Source organism: Salmo salar, chromosome 24, assembly GCF_965601325.2.
Source record: "Salmo salar chromosome 24, fSalSal1, whole genome shotgun sequence".
Lineage (NCBI taxonomy): Eukaryota > Metazoa > Chordata > Actinopteri > Salmoniformes > Salmonidae > Salmo > Salmo salar.
Genome location: NC_138314.1, coordinates 9068968 through 9086233, shown reverse-complemented (window position 1 = coordinate 9086233; position 17266 = coordinate 9068968). Strand labels below are relative to the sequence as shown.

The following is a 17266-nucleotide window of genomic DNA, read 5'->3' as shown; positions in this document are numbered from 1 at the left end:
AAGTATCATAAGTCTTGGAAGTGCTCCATTTTTTTTTCTTTTTTCGTATGGCTCTGAGGCCAGGCTGGATAGGAGGACGCCTGGTCTGATCTCTTTACCTGTCACTGAAAGATGTGTCTTTGTGTTTGTGTATGTGAATATGAGACTCCCAACCTCTCTCTCCCCCTCCACCTCTCTCACCACTCCACATCTCTCTCTCTCTCTCTCTCTCTCTCTCTCTCTCTCTCTCTCTCTCTCTCTCTCTCTCTCTCTCTCTCTCTCTCTCTCTCTCTCTCTCTCTCTAAATTAAATTAAATTACTTTCAAAGGGATTTATTGGCATAGGAAACATATGTTTACATAAGTTCTCTTTCTCTCGTGCATTCCCAAACCAAAAATCTCTTGTGCATTCCCTCCCACTCCACTCCACTTACCCTTCTCTCATATCCCATCACCCCCTGTAAGAGATTGGAGTGAGCTGTGTCAGGGTGATGTGTGTTTGTGTGAGTGTGTGTGTGTGTGTGAGAGAATATGGGGTGTAACGACAAGGGTGGTGGTGGGAAAGGAGACCAGGATAGGATATATCTGGGTAGATAACATGGAGGTATGTGTAGAAGTAATAGACCAGTTACATAGGTGTTTCAAACACTTTACTGAGATGGCTGTTTTAGTGTGCATGGTGAGTATATAGTGTGTGTGTTTTCTTATCTCTCCTGATAAAACACACTATAAGGTTACCACTGCTGGTTTCAATCCAATTGCTCTAAGAGAATCTGTCAGGCCTCTCTCATCTCACCTACCTTCCTCTGAGAGTCAGGTGTCACATGGCCCACAGCCAAGTAGAAGCTCTTTTACCCCCCTACTCAGAACTGTGTCATGTTGTCAAATGTTCAGTAATTCAATTTAGTTGGAGAATATAACTTAGTCCATTTAACTTTATTCAACTACATTTCCAATCTGTGAATTGGTGGTTTCTGAGACTGTTACTGAATCTCTAAGAAATGAAAGGTAGACTCAGCAAGATGACATCATCATACACAGGGGAGTAATTTCCTACTTAGAGAAAAAAACTAAGAATTAAAATCTGTCAAGACTGCCAGTGTTAATTGTTGTAAATCATGATCTTTCTGAGTGTAACTGTAAATTATACTTCTGAAACCACCTTTTTTCCTTGTCTCCTCCTCTCATCCCTTTAGAAGTTGATGCCATGTCTTGCCTTCTGCTTTGTCTCCTGAAGTCCCTACGGTTTTCTTAGTGGCTGCTTTAATGTCTGTCAATGACATGCTGCCAGAGCATTGGTCGGGTTCTAAGTCTGGTCTTAAGCTAGCTGTCTGTGTTCATCAGGTACCCCACAAACAAAATCTTATCAGTAGACTACTTCCTTTGTTGTCTACCTTCCCACCATGATAGCCGGAATCAGCACTTAAAGGAAACAGAGCTGGGAGGAGCAGGGATAAGTTGATATTGATTATTGACCTAATTATAATGAACATCCATACGATTCCCATGGAATTTACATAACTACATTTCTTTTTTAACCGCGCCGCATTTGAGGCCCTTCCTTACACTGTATGTTCTGATCAGTGGTATAAAGTACTGAAGTAAAAATGCTATAAAGTACTACTTAAGTAGTTTTTTGGGGTATCTGTACTTTACTTTACTATTTCTATTTCTCGCAACTTTTACTTCACTACATCCCTAAAGAAAATAATGTACTTTTTACTCCATACATTTGCCCTGACACCCAAAAGTACTTGTTGCATTCTGAATGCTTAGCAGGGAAGGAAAATGGTCCAATTCACACACTTGTCAAGACAACATCCCTGGTCATCCCTACTGCCTCTGATCTGGCGGACTCACTAAACACAAATGCTTAGTTTGTAAATTATGTTTTAGTGTTGGAGTGTGCTCCTGGCTATCTGTAAATAAATAAAAAACAAGAAATTTGTGCGGTCTGGTTTGCTTAATATAAGGAATTTAAAATGATGACACTTTTGATACTAACGTATATTTAAAACCAAATACTTTTAGAAATTAACTTAAGTAATATATTACTGGGTGACTTTCACTTTGACTTGAGTCATTTTCTATAAAGGTATCTTTACTTTTACTCAAGTATGACAATTAGGTACTTTTTCCACCACTGGTTCTGATAGTTAAGTATTTTTTGATGATCCCAATCAATTGCTAAAGCACAACCTGTGTTCCTCTCATGGAAAATGTGAGAGCCAATATAACATTCTCTCTCTGACAGGCTGAATGCCCCATCTATAGTTATTGCCCCATTAGATACAGCAGGTATGTATTTGAAAACCTTTATCCAGATATCATAATCCCAAATCTCCTCATATACAGTGCATTCAGAAAGTATTCAGACCCCTTGACCTTTTCCACATTTTGTTACGTTACGGCTTTATTCTAAAATGGATGTAAAAAAAATCCTCAGCAATCTACACACAATACCCCATAATGACAAAGTGTAAACAGGTTTTTAGAAAATTTTGCAAATGTATTAAAAATAATACAAATAAATACCTTATTTACATAAGTATTCAGACCCTTTTCTATGAGACTCAAAATTGAGCTCAGGTACATCCTGTCTACATTGATCATTCTTGAGATGTTTCTACAACTTGATTGGAGTCCACATGTGGTAAATTCAATAGATTGGACATGATTTGTAAAGGCACACACCAGTCTATATAAGGTCCCACAGTTGACAGTGCATATCAGAGCAAAAACCAAGCCATGAGGCCAAAAAAATTGTCCGTAGAGCTCCGAGACAGGATTGTGTCAAGGCACAGATCTGGGGAAGGGTACCAAAACATTTTTGCAGCATTGAAGGTCTCCAAGCTATACTGAGCAATCGGGGGAGAAGGGCCTTGGTCAGGGAGGTGACCAAGAAACCGATGGTCACCCTGATAGAGCTCTAGAGTTTCTTTGTGGAGGTGGGAGGAGCTTCCAAAAGAACAACCATCTCTGCAGCACTCCACCAATCAGGTCTTTATGGTAGAGTGGCCAGACAGAAGCCACTCCTTAGTAAAATGCACATGACAGCCTGCTTGGAGTTTGCCAAAAGGCACCTAAAGACTCTCAGACCATGAGAAACAAGATTCTCTGGTCTGATGAAACCAAGATTGAACTCTTTGGCCTGAATGCCAAGCGTCACATCTGGAGGAAACCTGGCACCATCCCTACGGTGAAGCATGGTGGTGGCAGCATCATGCTGTGGGGATGTTTTTCAGTGGCAGGGTCTGGGAGACTAGTCAGGATCGAGGGAAAGATGAACGGAGCTCAGAACCTCAGACTGGGGTGAAGGTTCACCTTCCAATAGGACAATGACCCTAAGCACACAGCCAAGACAACGCAGGAGTGGCTTTGGGACAAGTCTCTGAATGTCCTTGAGTGGCCCAGCCAGAGCCTGGACTTGAACCCGATCAAACAAATCTCTGGAGAGACCTGAAAATATCTATGCAGCAATACTCCCCATCCAACCTGACAGAGCTTGAGAGGATCTGCAGAGAAGAATGGGAGAAACTCCTCAAATATATTCCATTTTATTTGGAATGGTAATCCAGACAAAATTAATAGGGCCTATTTATATAACGAATATGAATTAGGAGGGCAGAAATGATTAAATATTAAAGCATTAGACCTCTCACTAAACGCATCAGTCATACAAAAGTTATACTTAAATCCAAACTGGATCTCTAGTAAATTGGTAGGAATGTCTCATCCTATGTTCAAGAATGGCCTTTTTCCCTTTATTCAGATTACACCTGCTCACTTTCGGTTGTTTGAAAAGGAAATCATCTCCAAAATATAGTTTTTTAAAAAACAAGCCTTAGAAAGTTGGTTGCAATTTCAGTTTAATCCACCTGAAAACACAGAACAAATAATACAACAAATATTGTGGTTAAACTCAAATATACTAATTGATAAAAATATGTATTTTTTGAAGACATTTTAAAAAAAGGTATAATTTTTGTGAATGATATCATAAATAGGACTGGTGGAGTTATGTCACACATGCAGCTAACACAGACATATGGAAATGTCTGCTCTACCCATAATTACAACCAACTAATTGCAGCATTACCACAAAAATGGAAGAGGCAAGTAGAAGGGGAAAAAAGTAAGGAACTTGTATGTCGGCTCTGTATTAAAGAACATAAATGGTTAAAGAAAAGTGTGATAAATAAAAACATATACCAATTTCATTTAAGGACCAAAAACTGACAGCTGTGCCATATAAATTGTAAAAAAGTTGGGAAGAGATTTTCGATGTACCATGGCACATGGTTTATGAATTGATACGCAAAACAACGCCGGATTCAAAACTTCTAATTTTTCTATTTAAATTACTATACAAAATTCTTGCAATCAATAGAATGTTATATATATGGGGGATACAATCTTCCCAGCTCTGCAGATTTTGCTGTGAGGTGGCAGAGTCATTAGATCATTTATTTTGGTACTGTCCATATGTAGCTCGTTTTTGGTCACAGGTCCAGGAATGGCTGAAGAATTGCAACATTTGCCTAGAACTAACGCTGCAGATAGCAAACTGGGTGATTTGAAAAGCTATAGTCAATCAATCAATAATATAATGATTATTTTAGCAAAATGTTTAAATTTACAATCTGTATAAGCAATGAGAATAGAAAGGTTCAGTACTTTTGTGAAGCATCACAGCACAGTTGAAAAATATATGACTGTCACGTCCTGGCCAGTATAAGGTTAATTGGTATTGTAGTTTGGTCAGGACGTGGCAGAGGGTATTTGTTTTATGTGGTTCGGGGTGGTGGTTTGGAAAATAGGGTGTTTGATTTAGTATTTCCGGGTTTTTGGTTTATGGTCTGTGTTTATGTATTTCTATGTGTTATCTAGTTAGTTGTATGTCTATGTTTGGTTAATTGGGGTGGACTTCCAATTGAAGGCAGCTGTGTGGTGTTGCCTTTGATTGGAAGTCCTATATTAGTTGGGTGTGTTTGTTTGTCTAATTGTGGGAGATTGTCTTTGGATTGCTGTGTTGCCTTCAAGGCTGTCATTTTGTCGTTCATCGTTTTACTTATTTTTTGTATACGTGTTTGTTTGGTTTTTTCCTTCTTTTCCGTTAAATAAAGAAGATGAGTATACACATACCTGCTGCGTTTTGGTCCGCCATTTCTAACGACGAGCATGACAAATAGAAATCCAAAATGGATGATGTTGAGAGATAGATGGGTGGGGTTCAATGGAGCTGAAGGGTGGGACTAATAACAAGATAACCAATGTAAAACATACGGGGTCTGTAAAATGTATATAGGTTCACAAATTTTGTGAAATAGCACAGTTACAAATAGAAATCAAACTGGATGGACATCAGAAATAGAGGAAGGACTAAAAACAAACAAAATATAACTATTGTAAAATAGATTGTGTCTGTAAAATGTGTATAAGATGTATAAACTGAAGGTAGAAGCCTAAGTGTTTATTAGTTTACTCCAATTGGGGGAAGGGTGGTAGGGTTTGCGGGGAATAATAAAGGTATATTCTTAAAAAAGTATGTGTATCTATATAGGTATGTGTATGTATATATGTAGATATGTATGCATACGTGTATGTATATGGATATATATATTTGACCAAAAAATATGGGGGATTGGAAATGATGCAGACAACTACATTAATGGAAGCAACAATCTTTCCGCAATATTAAGCTGATCCACCCCTAAAAAAAAAAGAAAAAGACTAGGCTGTAATCACTGCCAAAGGTGCTTTAACAAAGTACTTGGTAAAGGGTCTGAATACTTATGTAAATGTGATATTTCAGTTTATTCTTTAAAAACATTTTAGCAAAAAATTCTAAAATCCTATTTTTGCTTTGCCATTATGAGGTATTGTGTGCAGATTGATGAGGGGAAAAAAACAATTTACTCAATTTTAGAATAAGGCTGTAACCTAACAAAATGTGGAAAAAGTCAAGGGGACTGAATACTTTCCAAAGGCACTGTACCCTGGTTTCTGGTGGGCATCTCTCTTTTTCTAGGTGAAGGTGACGTTTTTTTAAGTATCGTGATATTCCCTTCTATTGAGTGGTTTTTCTTTCCTTTCAGACAGAGGATACTGTCCTTTGCAGGTGCATCCGAGCGGAGAAGCGGAAGAGCAAATTCGAAGAGCAAATTCCTTGTAAATGCAACCATGCCTGTGTTTTTTTCTCCTATAACAATATAAGTAGACTTTGGAGTTACTGGAGAGTGGCCAGGGTCTCATCTCTCTACCCTCTCCCTGGATGTAGTGTTTACCCTATCTTTATTGATCTATCTCAGAGTATTGCTTTTGAAGTTCAAAAAGCAAAGACAATGCAACAGGCCAATGTGTTTCTGATCTCCAGCTGAAGGCTACAGCAGCTGGCCTTGTACCGTGCAGAAACAAAAACACCAAGGAACAAGGAACACTGAAATGGAAAACACCATAGATACACGTGCATCAAATAGGATTTGAGTTGACACGTTCCTCATACCAAAAGTGGATTTGAAATCAGAGCAGAGCGTTTATGGCATGATTTCCGATGGACTGTTCAAAATGACAACGTCAGCGATTTGACAGGTGGGCAATATATTCTCTTTGCTAAAGGAACAGGGCTGGTACAGTACAGTACAGACAGGGATGCCTGTGTTACTGCGTAGGTACACAGTCTGATTGGCCCAGATGGGAGGGACTGGGCTACACCTCGGCGTCCAACGCATCCATTCCTATACTCACATCACCTTGATAGGCGATGGATCGGCCTGCGAAATTGGCCCCTAATTGGTTTCCATTCATTTTCAACAGAAGACAGTTCCCTTAGCAACTGTTCCCCTGTGTTCGTAGGCGACCTGAGGCCCTTTAAGCCAGTCATCAAATGTAAATATTTGATGTGTCCCAGGCCGGTGTGTGGCGATTGGGTGTCTGGTAACCCAAATGAGGTTCCTGTCTTATGCTGAGCGATAGATGTTTGCCATGTTATCTCACATCCAGGATGGACACTTACATTATCAGCATGGCCGCTGTCCACGGGTCGGTTGCAGCAGGCCAAAGGAGTTTATTTACAGGTCACACACTGGATCCGCTCACCTGTAACGAGCGGCAGTGGTCAATACCTGGGGTAACAAGAGGTAATGACGCAGTAACATTAACACAGACCCCCAAACATGAATCGCATCATCTGAACTAAAATGGACAGGCCAAGATAGGATAATATTATTAAGGTATGATGCGAAGTAATACAAAAGATGATCAAATCTACAAACTAAAAGACAATATCTAAACATAACAGGCTGGTTCCCAGAGCCAGATTAAGCCTAGTCCTGGACTAAATGGCACAAATACATTTTGCAGGTCAGGACTAGGATTTTAAGATGGTTTTCGTATGAGAACCATCTAATCAGCTTGAAGTGCTAAAGTGTAATTAAAGGTTAAAAGGAAAACAGACAAGAGTTTATTTCCATTTTGCAACTACTAGCCTACTGACTCAACATCAATTTGGCAATGCACTATGACATGATGTCAGTAAGAGAGATGTGGTTAGGTAGTAGGCCTAATCACACATGAAGAGTTTATTTCGAAAATGCTCTAGCCACACATTTTTTTCACCAGGAATGATTGCTTATGGGTACCTTCGTGTGTGTGTAAAATATTACTGTTCTCAGATTTGGATTTTTTTTGCAAAATGCTATACATTCATTGATTAGCTGGAATGGAATGTTCGTATCCTGTATGTTTGACTGATATGTGGTTATCTCACCTAGCTTTCTTAAGATAAATGCATTTAAGTTGCTCTGGACAAGAGCATCTGCTAAATGACTAAAATATCAAATGTACATGTTTTACAGATCTCATCTTAATGTATTGAATTTTAATTTCATCTTTATTTAACCAGGTAGGCTAGTTGAGAACAAGTTCTCATTTGCAACTGCGACCTGGCCAAGATAAAGCATAGCAATTCGAAACATACAACACAGAGTTACACATGGAATAAACAAAACATACAGTCAATTATACAGTAGAACAAAAGAAAAGTCTATATACAGTGAGTCTATATACAGTGAGTGCAAATGAGGTAAGTTAAGGCAATAAATAGGCCATGGTGGCGAAGTAATTACAATATAGCAATTAAACACTGGAATGGTAGATGTGCCGAAGATGAATGTGCAAGTAGAGATACTGGGGTGCAAAGGAGCAAGATAAATAAATACAGTATGGGGATGAGGTAGGTAGATGGGCTGTTTACAGATGGGCTATGTACAGGTGCAGTGATCTGTGAGCTGCTCTGACAGCTATGCTTAAAGCTAGTGAGGGAGATATGAGTCTCCAGCTTCAGAGACTTTTGCAGTTCATTCCAGTTTACATTGGAGTAAAAAAACAACATATTTTGGGTTCTGATGGGGTACGACAGTTGAACTATGCTCATGAGGCATTTATAAGTTATATTCTTCAAGAATCAAGGGGTACATATCATGAATTTAGAAGTTCAAAAATTGATGTAGCAACTTCTGATTTGCCTCTTTAATGACTCCTTTTTAGCATGCAAAGTCATTGCAGTAAATTATACTAGAAAATGTGCTGCGCCACAAAACACCTTTTAGTGAAACAGAAGAGTGGAGGAGCATGTCATATAACGTATCTGCTTACCTTACCAAGTATGAAGCCAGTTTTGGTTGATAAGAGTAACTGGTAGAGTGTTAATGGCCGACCGTTTGAGGATATTACCACCATGTCTTCCTTCTCTTTATTTCCTCCTACAAAAACATTTCACACCACACTCACATTAAAGGCTGCGTCATCATCTGAACTAACACCTAATGAGGATGTACTGCAGGGGAATAACAGTGAAAAGTAATGATACAATCTCGTTGGACATTCAAAGCAAAAATAAGTCACACCACATGCTCCTTTCATCATTGTATTTATTGCTGAAGGCTTTTATGAAGACGATAGCATCTGTACACTATCATATAAACACAGTGGCCATCTTAACTGAGGCCTGAGAGGGATGACCTGCAACACCTCATTCTCATTGGCCAGCCTAATAAAGGGGAGGAGCACCACAGAATAGACACACAGCACCGGAGTAGGAGGAAGTTACCCCTGGTCAGGTGTATGATTTCCCCTTAATGTTAAAGTTAGAGTTTGAGGTGCGTAAGCTGATCCCAGATCTGTGCTTAAGGAAAACAACTGTCCAGAGCCACAGTACCCCCGGGAGCTCTGAGAACAAGAGCAATAAAAACACAATAACACAATACAAAAAACACTACAATTAAAAACATGAATCTTTATTGTACAGTCTACTATTTACCAAGTATTTTCTTAGAAGTGTCATAGTAAAATGTTCATTACATAATAGTTACCTTATCATTAATAATTTGTTTTTGGGGGATTCATTAAATCCAGCACCGTTAAAGTAAGCGCCAGAAAATACCCACTGTCACCACATAATTTATGCGTAAATACCAGGCAAATACCAGCTGAAAGGGGGTGTTACTGGCTGTCACCATCATTTCTGTATTAGTGGGGAAACTTGGAATAGAAAACAAAATGCACGCCAAACAGGCTTTTACACAGCTTGACATTCTGACTGACATTCAACCGTATTGGAAAGCAGGTGGGACATGGGTGAGAAGTTCACATAACTAAGTCTTTACAGGCTGTTGGAGGCCTGATACCCTGGGTTACACAGTATGAGCTAGGAAGGTGCAAGGCTAAGACAAACTGCATACAGCAGCAATATACAGTACTTTAGCTTCTCGAATTCCCACCCCATATAGGTAACGGTCTGTGGGGGTTATGATGATGATGATGATGAAGAAAAGGCTGTTGCCAGCTGATTGCACTAGAGATGAGATCCGCCAATAGGATCGCAGTGTGGATGCCCTGTATGTATGCGTTTGAGGTCCATGAGGCAGGTAGTGCGGGTCAGAGTTACCCTCTACAGGTGATACAGCACTGTTTCTGGATGGACCTGAGGGAACATCGGCCCAGCAGCTTCAGCTTGTCACAGAACCGAGACGACATGCTGTTCTTCCTACACAGCGGACCTACACAATCACAACGCAGGAGAGGACAGGACAGACCACTGGCTTAGTTCAACTGCAATATACTGTACGTCGATCAACAGCATACATCTCAAACAAATATAGCTTCAGTATGAACTATTTCTTTATCTTATGGTGAAAAATCCTTGCTAAATAGCCAACAGGGAGGGATGGGTGTTCGTCTTACCGGTGTTAGTCTGACACTCCTGCATGTGGCATTTCCTGAGTGTGTCAGGCCTGCTGCTTTGCTCACACAGACTGTTCTCCACAGAGTCGGAGTCCTCAACAACACACCGCACCACGCGATGCTGCAACCCCTCGCCACAACTCACAGAGCACTGACACATGCACAGAAGACAACAGACGTTACTAACACACACAGACACACTAGTCCCCGCTGACACAAATCGCACCATGCAATGCACACTCTGAACATGCAACAGTCACAACGTTTGCACATACCGTAGGTAAATCAATATGCTGCAAGTCATGAACTGTAAGTAAATATGTTCCCTGGAACCTTTACCTCCTCCCAGTCCTGTGGGTCCCAGTAGCTGCAGGGCTGCAGGTTGCAGGGCTCTGTGTCGTTTGGCCTCTGGGTGTCGCTACAGCGCTGCGGCTCAGGGCAGTATACCAGCCGCTCCCTCAATCCACCACTACAGCTACGAGAACACTGGCGATGAAAAGAGTTCATATTTACAATCATATTCAAACTCATTTAATCTTATTAATACTAGAAAATAGCATATGGACCAAAGCCAGTCAGCATGTGTCAATATATGTGTGTCTGCATGCGTGTGTGTGTGTGAGCGCGCGCGCATGTGTGTGTATATGTACCTGTCCCCAGGGGGAGGTTCTCCAGGGCTGGCAGGGTTGGGGACGACAGGACAGGGTGCTGGGCGGCCTGGAGGAAAGGGCTTGGCAGTGGAACGGTCTCAGTGGACGTCCCTTCTGCTCGTCCACACACTGCACCTCACGCTGCCTCCTCCCCACCACCTCACACCCCTTCGGACACTACAGAGAGAGAGGGAGAGAGAGAAAGAGAGGGAGAGAGACAGTCAGTATAATACCTTCCGTCCTTATTATGTGATTTGTAGGCTTTTATTTTAGAGCAGTCCTCGACTCGGCATGTAAAGGACATTGCATTTCATATGGCCATGCAATAATGTCACTAATACACTTGTTTCTGCTTTAGCTGACGTGTTGCTCTCTTGCATAGTTTAACAAGGCAAGTTGTAGAAACTGGTAGAAAAGTTGCAGAAACTTGCAGTTGCTAGAGCATGGTGCTTGCAAGACCAGGATTGTGGGTAATCTTACTTACTTTGATACCTGACGGTTTTTTACTTTTTCATTACCGTATATTTTTACTTTTTCCCTCACTCAACTTTTTTCCTCACTCAACTTTTTTCATTCATCCCCGGAGGTTTTATCTGGACATGGTTCGTCAGGACTTCAAACAGCCGAAGCTAAGTAACATTAAAATGATGCCTTCTAATTGCAGTCGTTGTACTTATAATATACAGGAGAACGATCGCCTTACGGCAAGGATAGCTGTGCTGCAAGCCCAGCTTCAGACGCGATCGTTAGGCAAGGGTAATTTCAGTGTAGGAAAGGATGAAACAGCGTCTGTGCCACCAGTAAGTACAGATAGTAACGTTAGTATAAACCCCCTCGCACGGTCCCCGCAGCCGGACATCTTTCTCATGGCTTCTGGAGGGAAACGCTGTAGGAATGCTCAACCGGTGTCGCTTATTCAGCCGACAGAAACTTTCAACCGGTTCTCCCCATTAAGCGAGTCGGAGTCGGAGGCCGAGACTTCTCTGGTCTCTACTCCTCCCGTTGTGGGGTCTGAGACGCCGACGGCTCCCACCATTAGCTCTGACAAATTGAAAACCCTAGTCATTGGCGACTCCATTAACCGCAGTATTAGACTTAAAACTAATCATCCAGCGATCATACACTGTTTACCAGGGGGCAGGGCTACCGACGTTAAGGCTAATCTAAAGACGGTGCTGGCTAAAGCTAAAACTGGCGAGTGTAGAGAGTATAGAGATATTGTTATCCACGTCGGCACCAACGATGTTAGGATGAAACAGTCAGAGGTCACCAAGCGCAACATAGCTTCAGCGTGTAAATCAGCTAGAAAGATGTGTCGGCATCGATTAATTGTCTCTGGCCCCCTCCCAGTTAGGGGGAGTGATGAGCTCTACAGCAGAGTCTCACAACTCAATCGCTGGTTGAAAACTGTTTTCTGCCCCTCCCAAAAGATAGAATTTGTAGATAATTGGCCCTCTTTCTGGGACTCACCCACAAACAGGACCAAGCCTGGCCTGTTGAGGAGTGACGGACTCCATCCTAGCTGGAGGGGTGCTCTCATCTTATCTACGAACATAGACAGGGCTCTAACTCCTCTAGCTCCACAATGAAATAGGGTGCAGGCCAGGCAGCAGGCTGTTAGCCAGCCTGCCAGCTTAGTGGAGTCTGCCACTAGCACAGTCAGTGTAGTCAGCTCAGCTTCCCCCATTGAGACCGTGTCTGTGCCTCGATCTAGGTTGGGCAAAATTAAAAATGGCGGTGTTCGCTTTAGCAATCTCACTAGTATAAAGACCTCCTCCATTCCTGCCATTATTGAAAGAGATTGTGATACCTCACATCTCAAAATTGGGTTACTTAATGTTAGATCCCTCACTTCCAAGGCAGTTATAGTCAATGAACTAATCACTGATAATAATCTTGATGTGATTGGCCTGACTGAAACATGGCTTAAGCCTGATGAATTTACTGTGTTAAATGAGGCCTCACCCCCAGGTTACATTAGTGACCATACCCCCCGTGCATCCGGCAAAGGCGGAGGTGTTGCTAACATTTACGATAGCAAATTTCAATTTACAAAAAAAAAAACAACAATGACGTTTTCGTCTTTTGAGCTTCTAGTCATGAAATCTATGCAGCCTACTCACTCACTTTTTATAGCTACTGTTTATAGGCCTCCTGGGCCATATGCAGTGTTCCTCACTGAGTTCCCTGAATTCCTATCGGATCCAGTGTTAGCCTCCCTACACTGGCTTCCTGTTAAGGCAAGGGCTGATTTCAAGGTTTTACTGCTAACCTACAAAGCATTACATGGGCTTGCTCCTACCTATCTTTCCGATTTGGTCCTGCCGTACATACCTACACGTACGCTACGGTCACAAGACGCAGGCCTCCTAATTGTCCCTAGAATTTCTAAGCAAACGGCTGGAGGTAGGGCTTTCTCCTATAGAGCTCCATTTTTATGGAATGGTCTGCCTACCAATGTGAGAGACGCAGACTCAGTCTCAACCTTTAAGTCTTTACTGAAGACTTATCTCTTCAGTAGGTCCTATGATTAAGTATAGTCTGGCCCAGGAGTGTGAAGGTGAACGGAAAGGCTGGAGCAACGAACCGCCCTTGCTGTCTCTGCCTTGCCGGTTCCCCTCTTTCCACTGGGATTCTCTGCCTCTAACCCTTTTACAGAGGCTGAGTCACTGGCCTACTGGTGTTCTTCCATACCGTCCATGGGAGGGGTGCGTCACTTGAGTGGGTTGAGTCACTGACGTGGTCTTCCTGTCTGGGTTGGCCCCCCCCCCCCCCCCCCCCTTGGGTTGTGCCATGGCGGAGATCGTTGTGGGCTATACTCGGCCTTGTCTTAGGACGGTAAGTTGCTGGTTGGAGACATCCCTCTAGTGGTGTGGGGGCTGTGCTTTGGCAAAGTGGGTGGGGTTATATCCTGCCTGTTTGGCCCTGTCCGGGGGTATCATCGGATGGGGCCACAGTGTCTTCTGATCCCTCCTGTCTCAGCCTCCAGTATTTATGCTGCAGTAGTTTATGTGTCGGGGGGCTAGGGTCAGTCTGTTACATCTGGAGTATTTCTCTTGTCTTATCCGGTGTCCTGTGTGTATTTAAATATGCTCTCTCTAATTCTCTCTTTCTCTCTTTCTGTCTTTCTCTCGGAGGACCTGAGCCCTAGGACCATGCCTCAGGACTACCTGGTATGATGACTCCTTGCTGTCCCCAGTCCACCTGGCCGTGCTGCTGCTCCAGTTTCAACTGTTCTGCCTGCGGCTATGGAACCCTGACCTGTTCACCGGACGTGCTTGTTGCACCCTCGACAACTACTATGATTATTATTATTTGACCATGCTGGTCATTTATGAACATTTTAACATTTTAACATTTTGACCATGTTCTGTTTTAATATCCACCCTGCACAGCCAGAAGAGGACTGGCCACCCCTCATAGCCTGGTTCCTCTCTAGGTTTCTTCCTAGGTTTTTGGCCTTTCTAGGGAGTTTTTCCTAGGGAGTTTTTCCTAGCCACCGTGCTTCTTTCACATGCTTTGCTTGCTGTTTGGGGTTTTAGGCTGGGTTTCTGTACAGCACTTTGAGAATATCAGCTGATGTACGAAGGGCTATATAAAAATAAATTTGATTTGATTTGATATGTAAAATGTACGCACACATGACTAAGCCGCTTTGGATAAAAGCGTCTGCTAAATGGCATATATTATTATATTAGCTATAGAAAGCAGAGACAGTCAGGTACAGTGTATCCAGGCTACTGACCTTGCTCCAGTTGCCACTCAGCCAGGTGGCACAGGGGCGCAGGTGGCAGGTGCGAGCTGGTTCTGGTCTCTTCAGGTTGGCACAGTCCGATTCCTGCTGGGAGCTACACAGCACTGTTCTCCACACTGCCCCCAGGCCACACGACGTTGAGCACTGGCCCGGACAACAGGTGAGAAGAGAGAGAGGAAGACGGAAAGTATGTAGTACAGTGTAGAAATGTTTCTGCCTTGTGATTGTTCACTATGAGGGTGTTGACTGTTACATCAGTGATTCTAATAACCAAAATGCATTGTATGATTATAGCAGGGATGGGCAACTGGCGGTCCACCCCACCATCGAAGGCCCTCGGATCAATTCCAACTCCCCCAAAAATAAATCAATAATACAAATAAAACAAATGTAGGAACTCAGTCAGTGTCTCAACTTACTGTTGTGAGTTAGAATAGTAGAATACGTAAGGTGCAATTTAGAAATATGTCAGCAGTTTTTTTCTCTTGTTATTGCCAGTCACTGACAGTCAGTCAATTAGCCCATGTCAGCTAACATTTTTTAGATTGCTAAGTTAGTTTTGCGGCCAGCTATCTAAACTTGTTATCAGGGTCGAATTACCGGCCGGGGGGCCCCCATTGATTTTATTAGCTAGTTTCACTCAGATATCATATTTAAAATGGCAACCTATAGGAAAATGTGTAGAATTGCATGAAATTTGTTATACAATTGCAAAATCTTCTTTTTGCCCCATGTAAAAATGTGTAGAATTGCAGCAAACTTTCTTTAAAACTGCAAACATTTTCTCTACAGCCCATGGCAAAATGTGTAGATTTGCATGAAATTAACTATGGTATGGACGTGGGTACGCAGATCCACCAGCAACTGCGGCCCCTCATGATGAGTTCAGATTTTTTTGTGACCCGCATCCCTATAAAAGTTGCCCAACCCTGGGCTATAGGGTCATCAACAAGCTCACAAACACAGAGGGTTCTTTTCTCCTGTACTCACCTCGCTCCAATTATCCGCCAACCAGAACACCTCCATGTTGATTGGCTCTTGGGCGTTCAGGTAGCCATAATCACTGGCGAAGGTCACTACGGGACTTCCTGGTCTCTGCTCCTGACCTTTGCCCTTTGAATGAGGGGAGGGGCCTTTAGAACGCGAGGCAGGCCTTTTAGAATGTGGGCCTGGCTTTTTAGAACGGGGAACAGCGCTGCCACTCTTGGGGGTCTCAATGGGCTTCTTCCGTTTAATGATCCTCACAGTGGGGCTGGGGGCCTCTGGGGTTGGACTGCTGAAGTACGGGGCATCGCTAGTGTGGAAAATGCCTTCTGTAATGGGATACAGTCCTTGGGTAGTGTGGTAAGGGGCTATAAGTGTACTCCTCATCCCCGCTGTGTGTGCCCGGGGTATAGGGGTGGTGTGGGGCACCCTGGTTGTCCGTTTGGTGAAAGGGTTGATAGAAGGGGTGGTGTTGGGGGGAGTGAGGGTGTAGTGGCTGGCGTTCATAGCCCAGTGCGCAGTGCTGGTTTGTGGGGTTGAGGGGGAGGTAGTGAGGGGTACTCTGGTTGTGTGTTGGGTTGTACGTGATGTTGTTGGGACACTTGTGTGTGGTGTGTGTGGTGTGGACGTAGGGTGTAACCTGGCGGTGGTCACGGTGGACGGTGATTGGATGGGGGTCCTGCGAGAGGATTCCGTGGTAAAAATGTCCAGATCTGTAAGCCCCTCCTCCTCTGTAGTCCCATCCTCCACTACATAGTCATACCCCGGGGTGTACGTAACCCCCAAATCTGGAAACACAAAATCAGCTGCACTCCCCTCCTCCTTTTCCTCATCCTCCTCTTCTTTCTCTCTCATGTCCCCCTCCCCGTTCTCCGTTTCAGTAGTACTGGTCGTAAGAAACGCCCCGTCCTTGTCCTCCACACGCCCATTCTTCACCACATGGTCATCGACGTCAATGATATCAGTGGCTGTGGAGGACCGTTGGAGGGGCTTGGTGGTAGAGGTGGTGATGGGGGTTGCAGTTCTCTCAGTCACTGTGACAGTGCTGGTTCCGGGTGTAGTGGTGGTGCTGGTGCTTTTGGGGCCCCAGGTGTGCGTAACTGGCTGCCTGGTTGGGGGTCTCTTGGGCAGGTAGACACGCCGGTATTTAGGGGGTGGTCCCGGGCGCCGTCGGAGACCTGCGCTTGGGCAGCTCTGCAGGGCACACAGCGACTTGGAGCGAGGCATGGTTTTGATGTCACACTTTTTGGGGGGTGCGGTCAGGCAGGTGACCGTCCGGGTGCGCACACTACCACCACATGTAACTGGGCACTGAGAGAGAGAGATTAAATAGGTTATTAACAGAACAAGGAGAGAGAGATTAAATAGGTTATTAACAGAACAAGGAGAGAGCGAGAGAGATTAAATAGGTTATTAACAGAACAAGGAGATAGATTAAATAGGTTATTAACAGAACAAGGAGAGAGAGAGAGAGATTAAATAGGTTATTAACAGAACAAGGAGAGAGATTAAATAGGTTATTAACAGAACAAGGAGAGAGAGAGAGATTAAATAGGTTATTAACAGAACAAGGAGAGAGAGAGATGAAATAGGTTATTAACAGAACAAGGAGAGAGAGAGATGAAATAGGTTATTAACAGAACAAGGAGAGAGAGAGA

General features: G+C 43.2%; 1 protein-coding gene across 1 annotated transcript in view; it reads right to left on the bottom strand.

Moving 5' to 3' along the window:
- Positions 1-9253: 9253 nt before the first annotated feature.
- The window catches only part of LOC106585164 (A disintegrin and metalloproteinase with thrombospondin motifs 12), a 49524-nt gene continuing 41511 nt past the window's right edge, over positions 9254-17266 (bottom strand). Inside the window, exons 20-25 of the mRNA XM_014171071.3 lie at positions 15615-16919; positions 14616-14768; positions 10871-11047; positions 10560-10706; positions 10221-10371; positions 9254-10036 (exon numbers count right to left, since the gene is read on the bottom strand). Of these exons, the coding sequence (XP_014026546.3) occupies positions 9921-10036; positions 10221-10371; positions 10560-10706; positions 10871-11047; positions 14616-14768; positions 15615-16919 (2049 nt within the window). The 3' untranslated portion in view covers positions 9254-9920. The remainder of the gene's footprint in view (positions 10037-10220; positions 10372-10559; positions 10707-10870; positions 11048-14615; positions 14769-15614; positions 16920-17266) is intronic.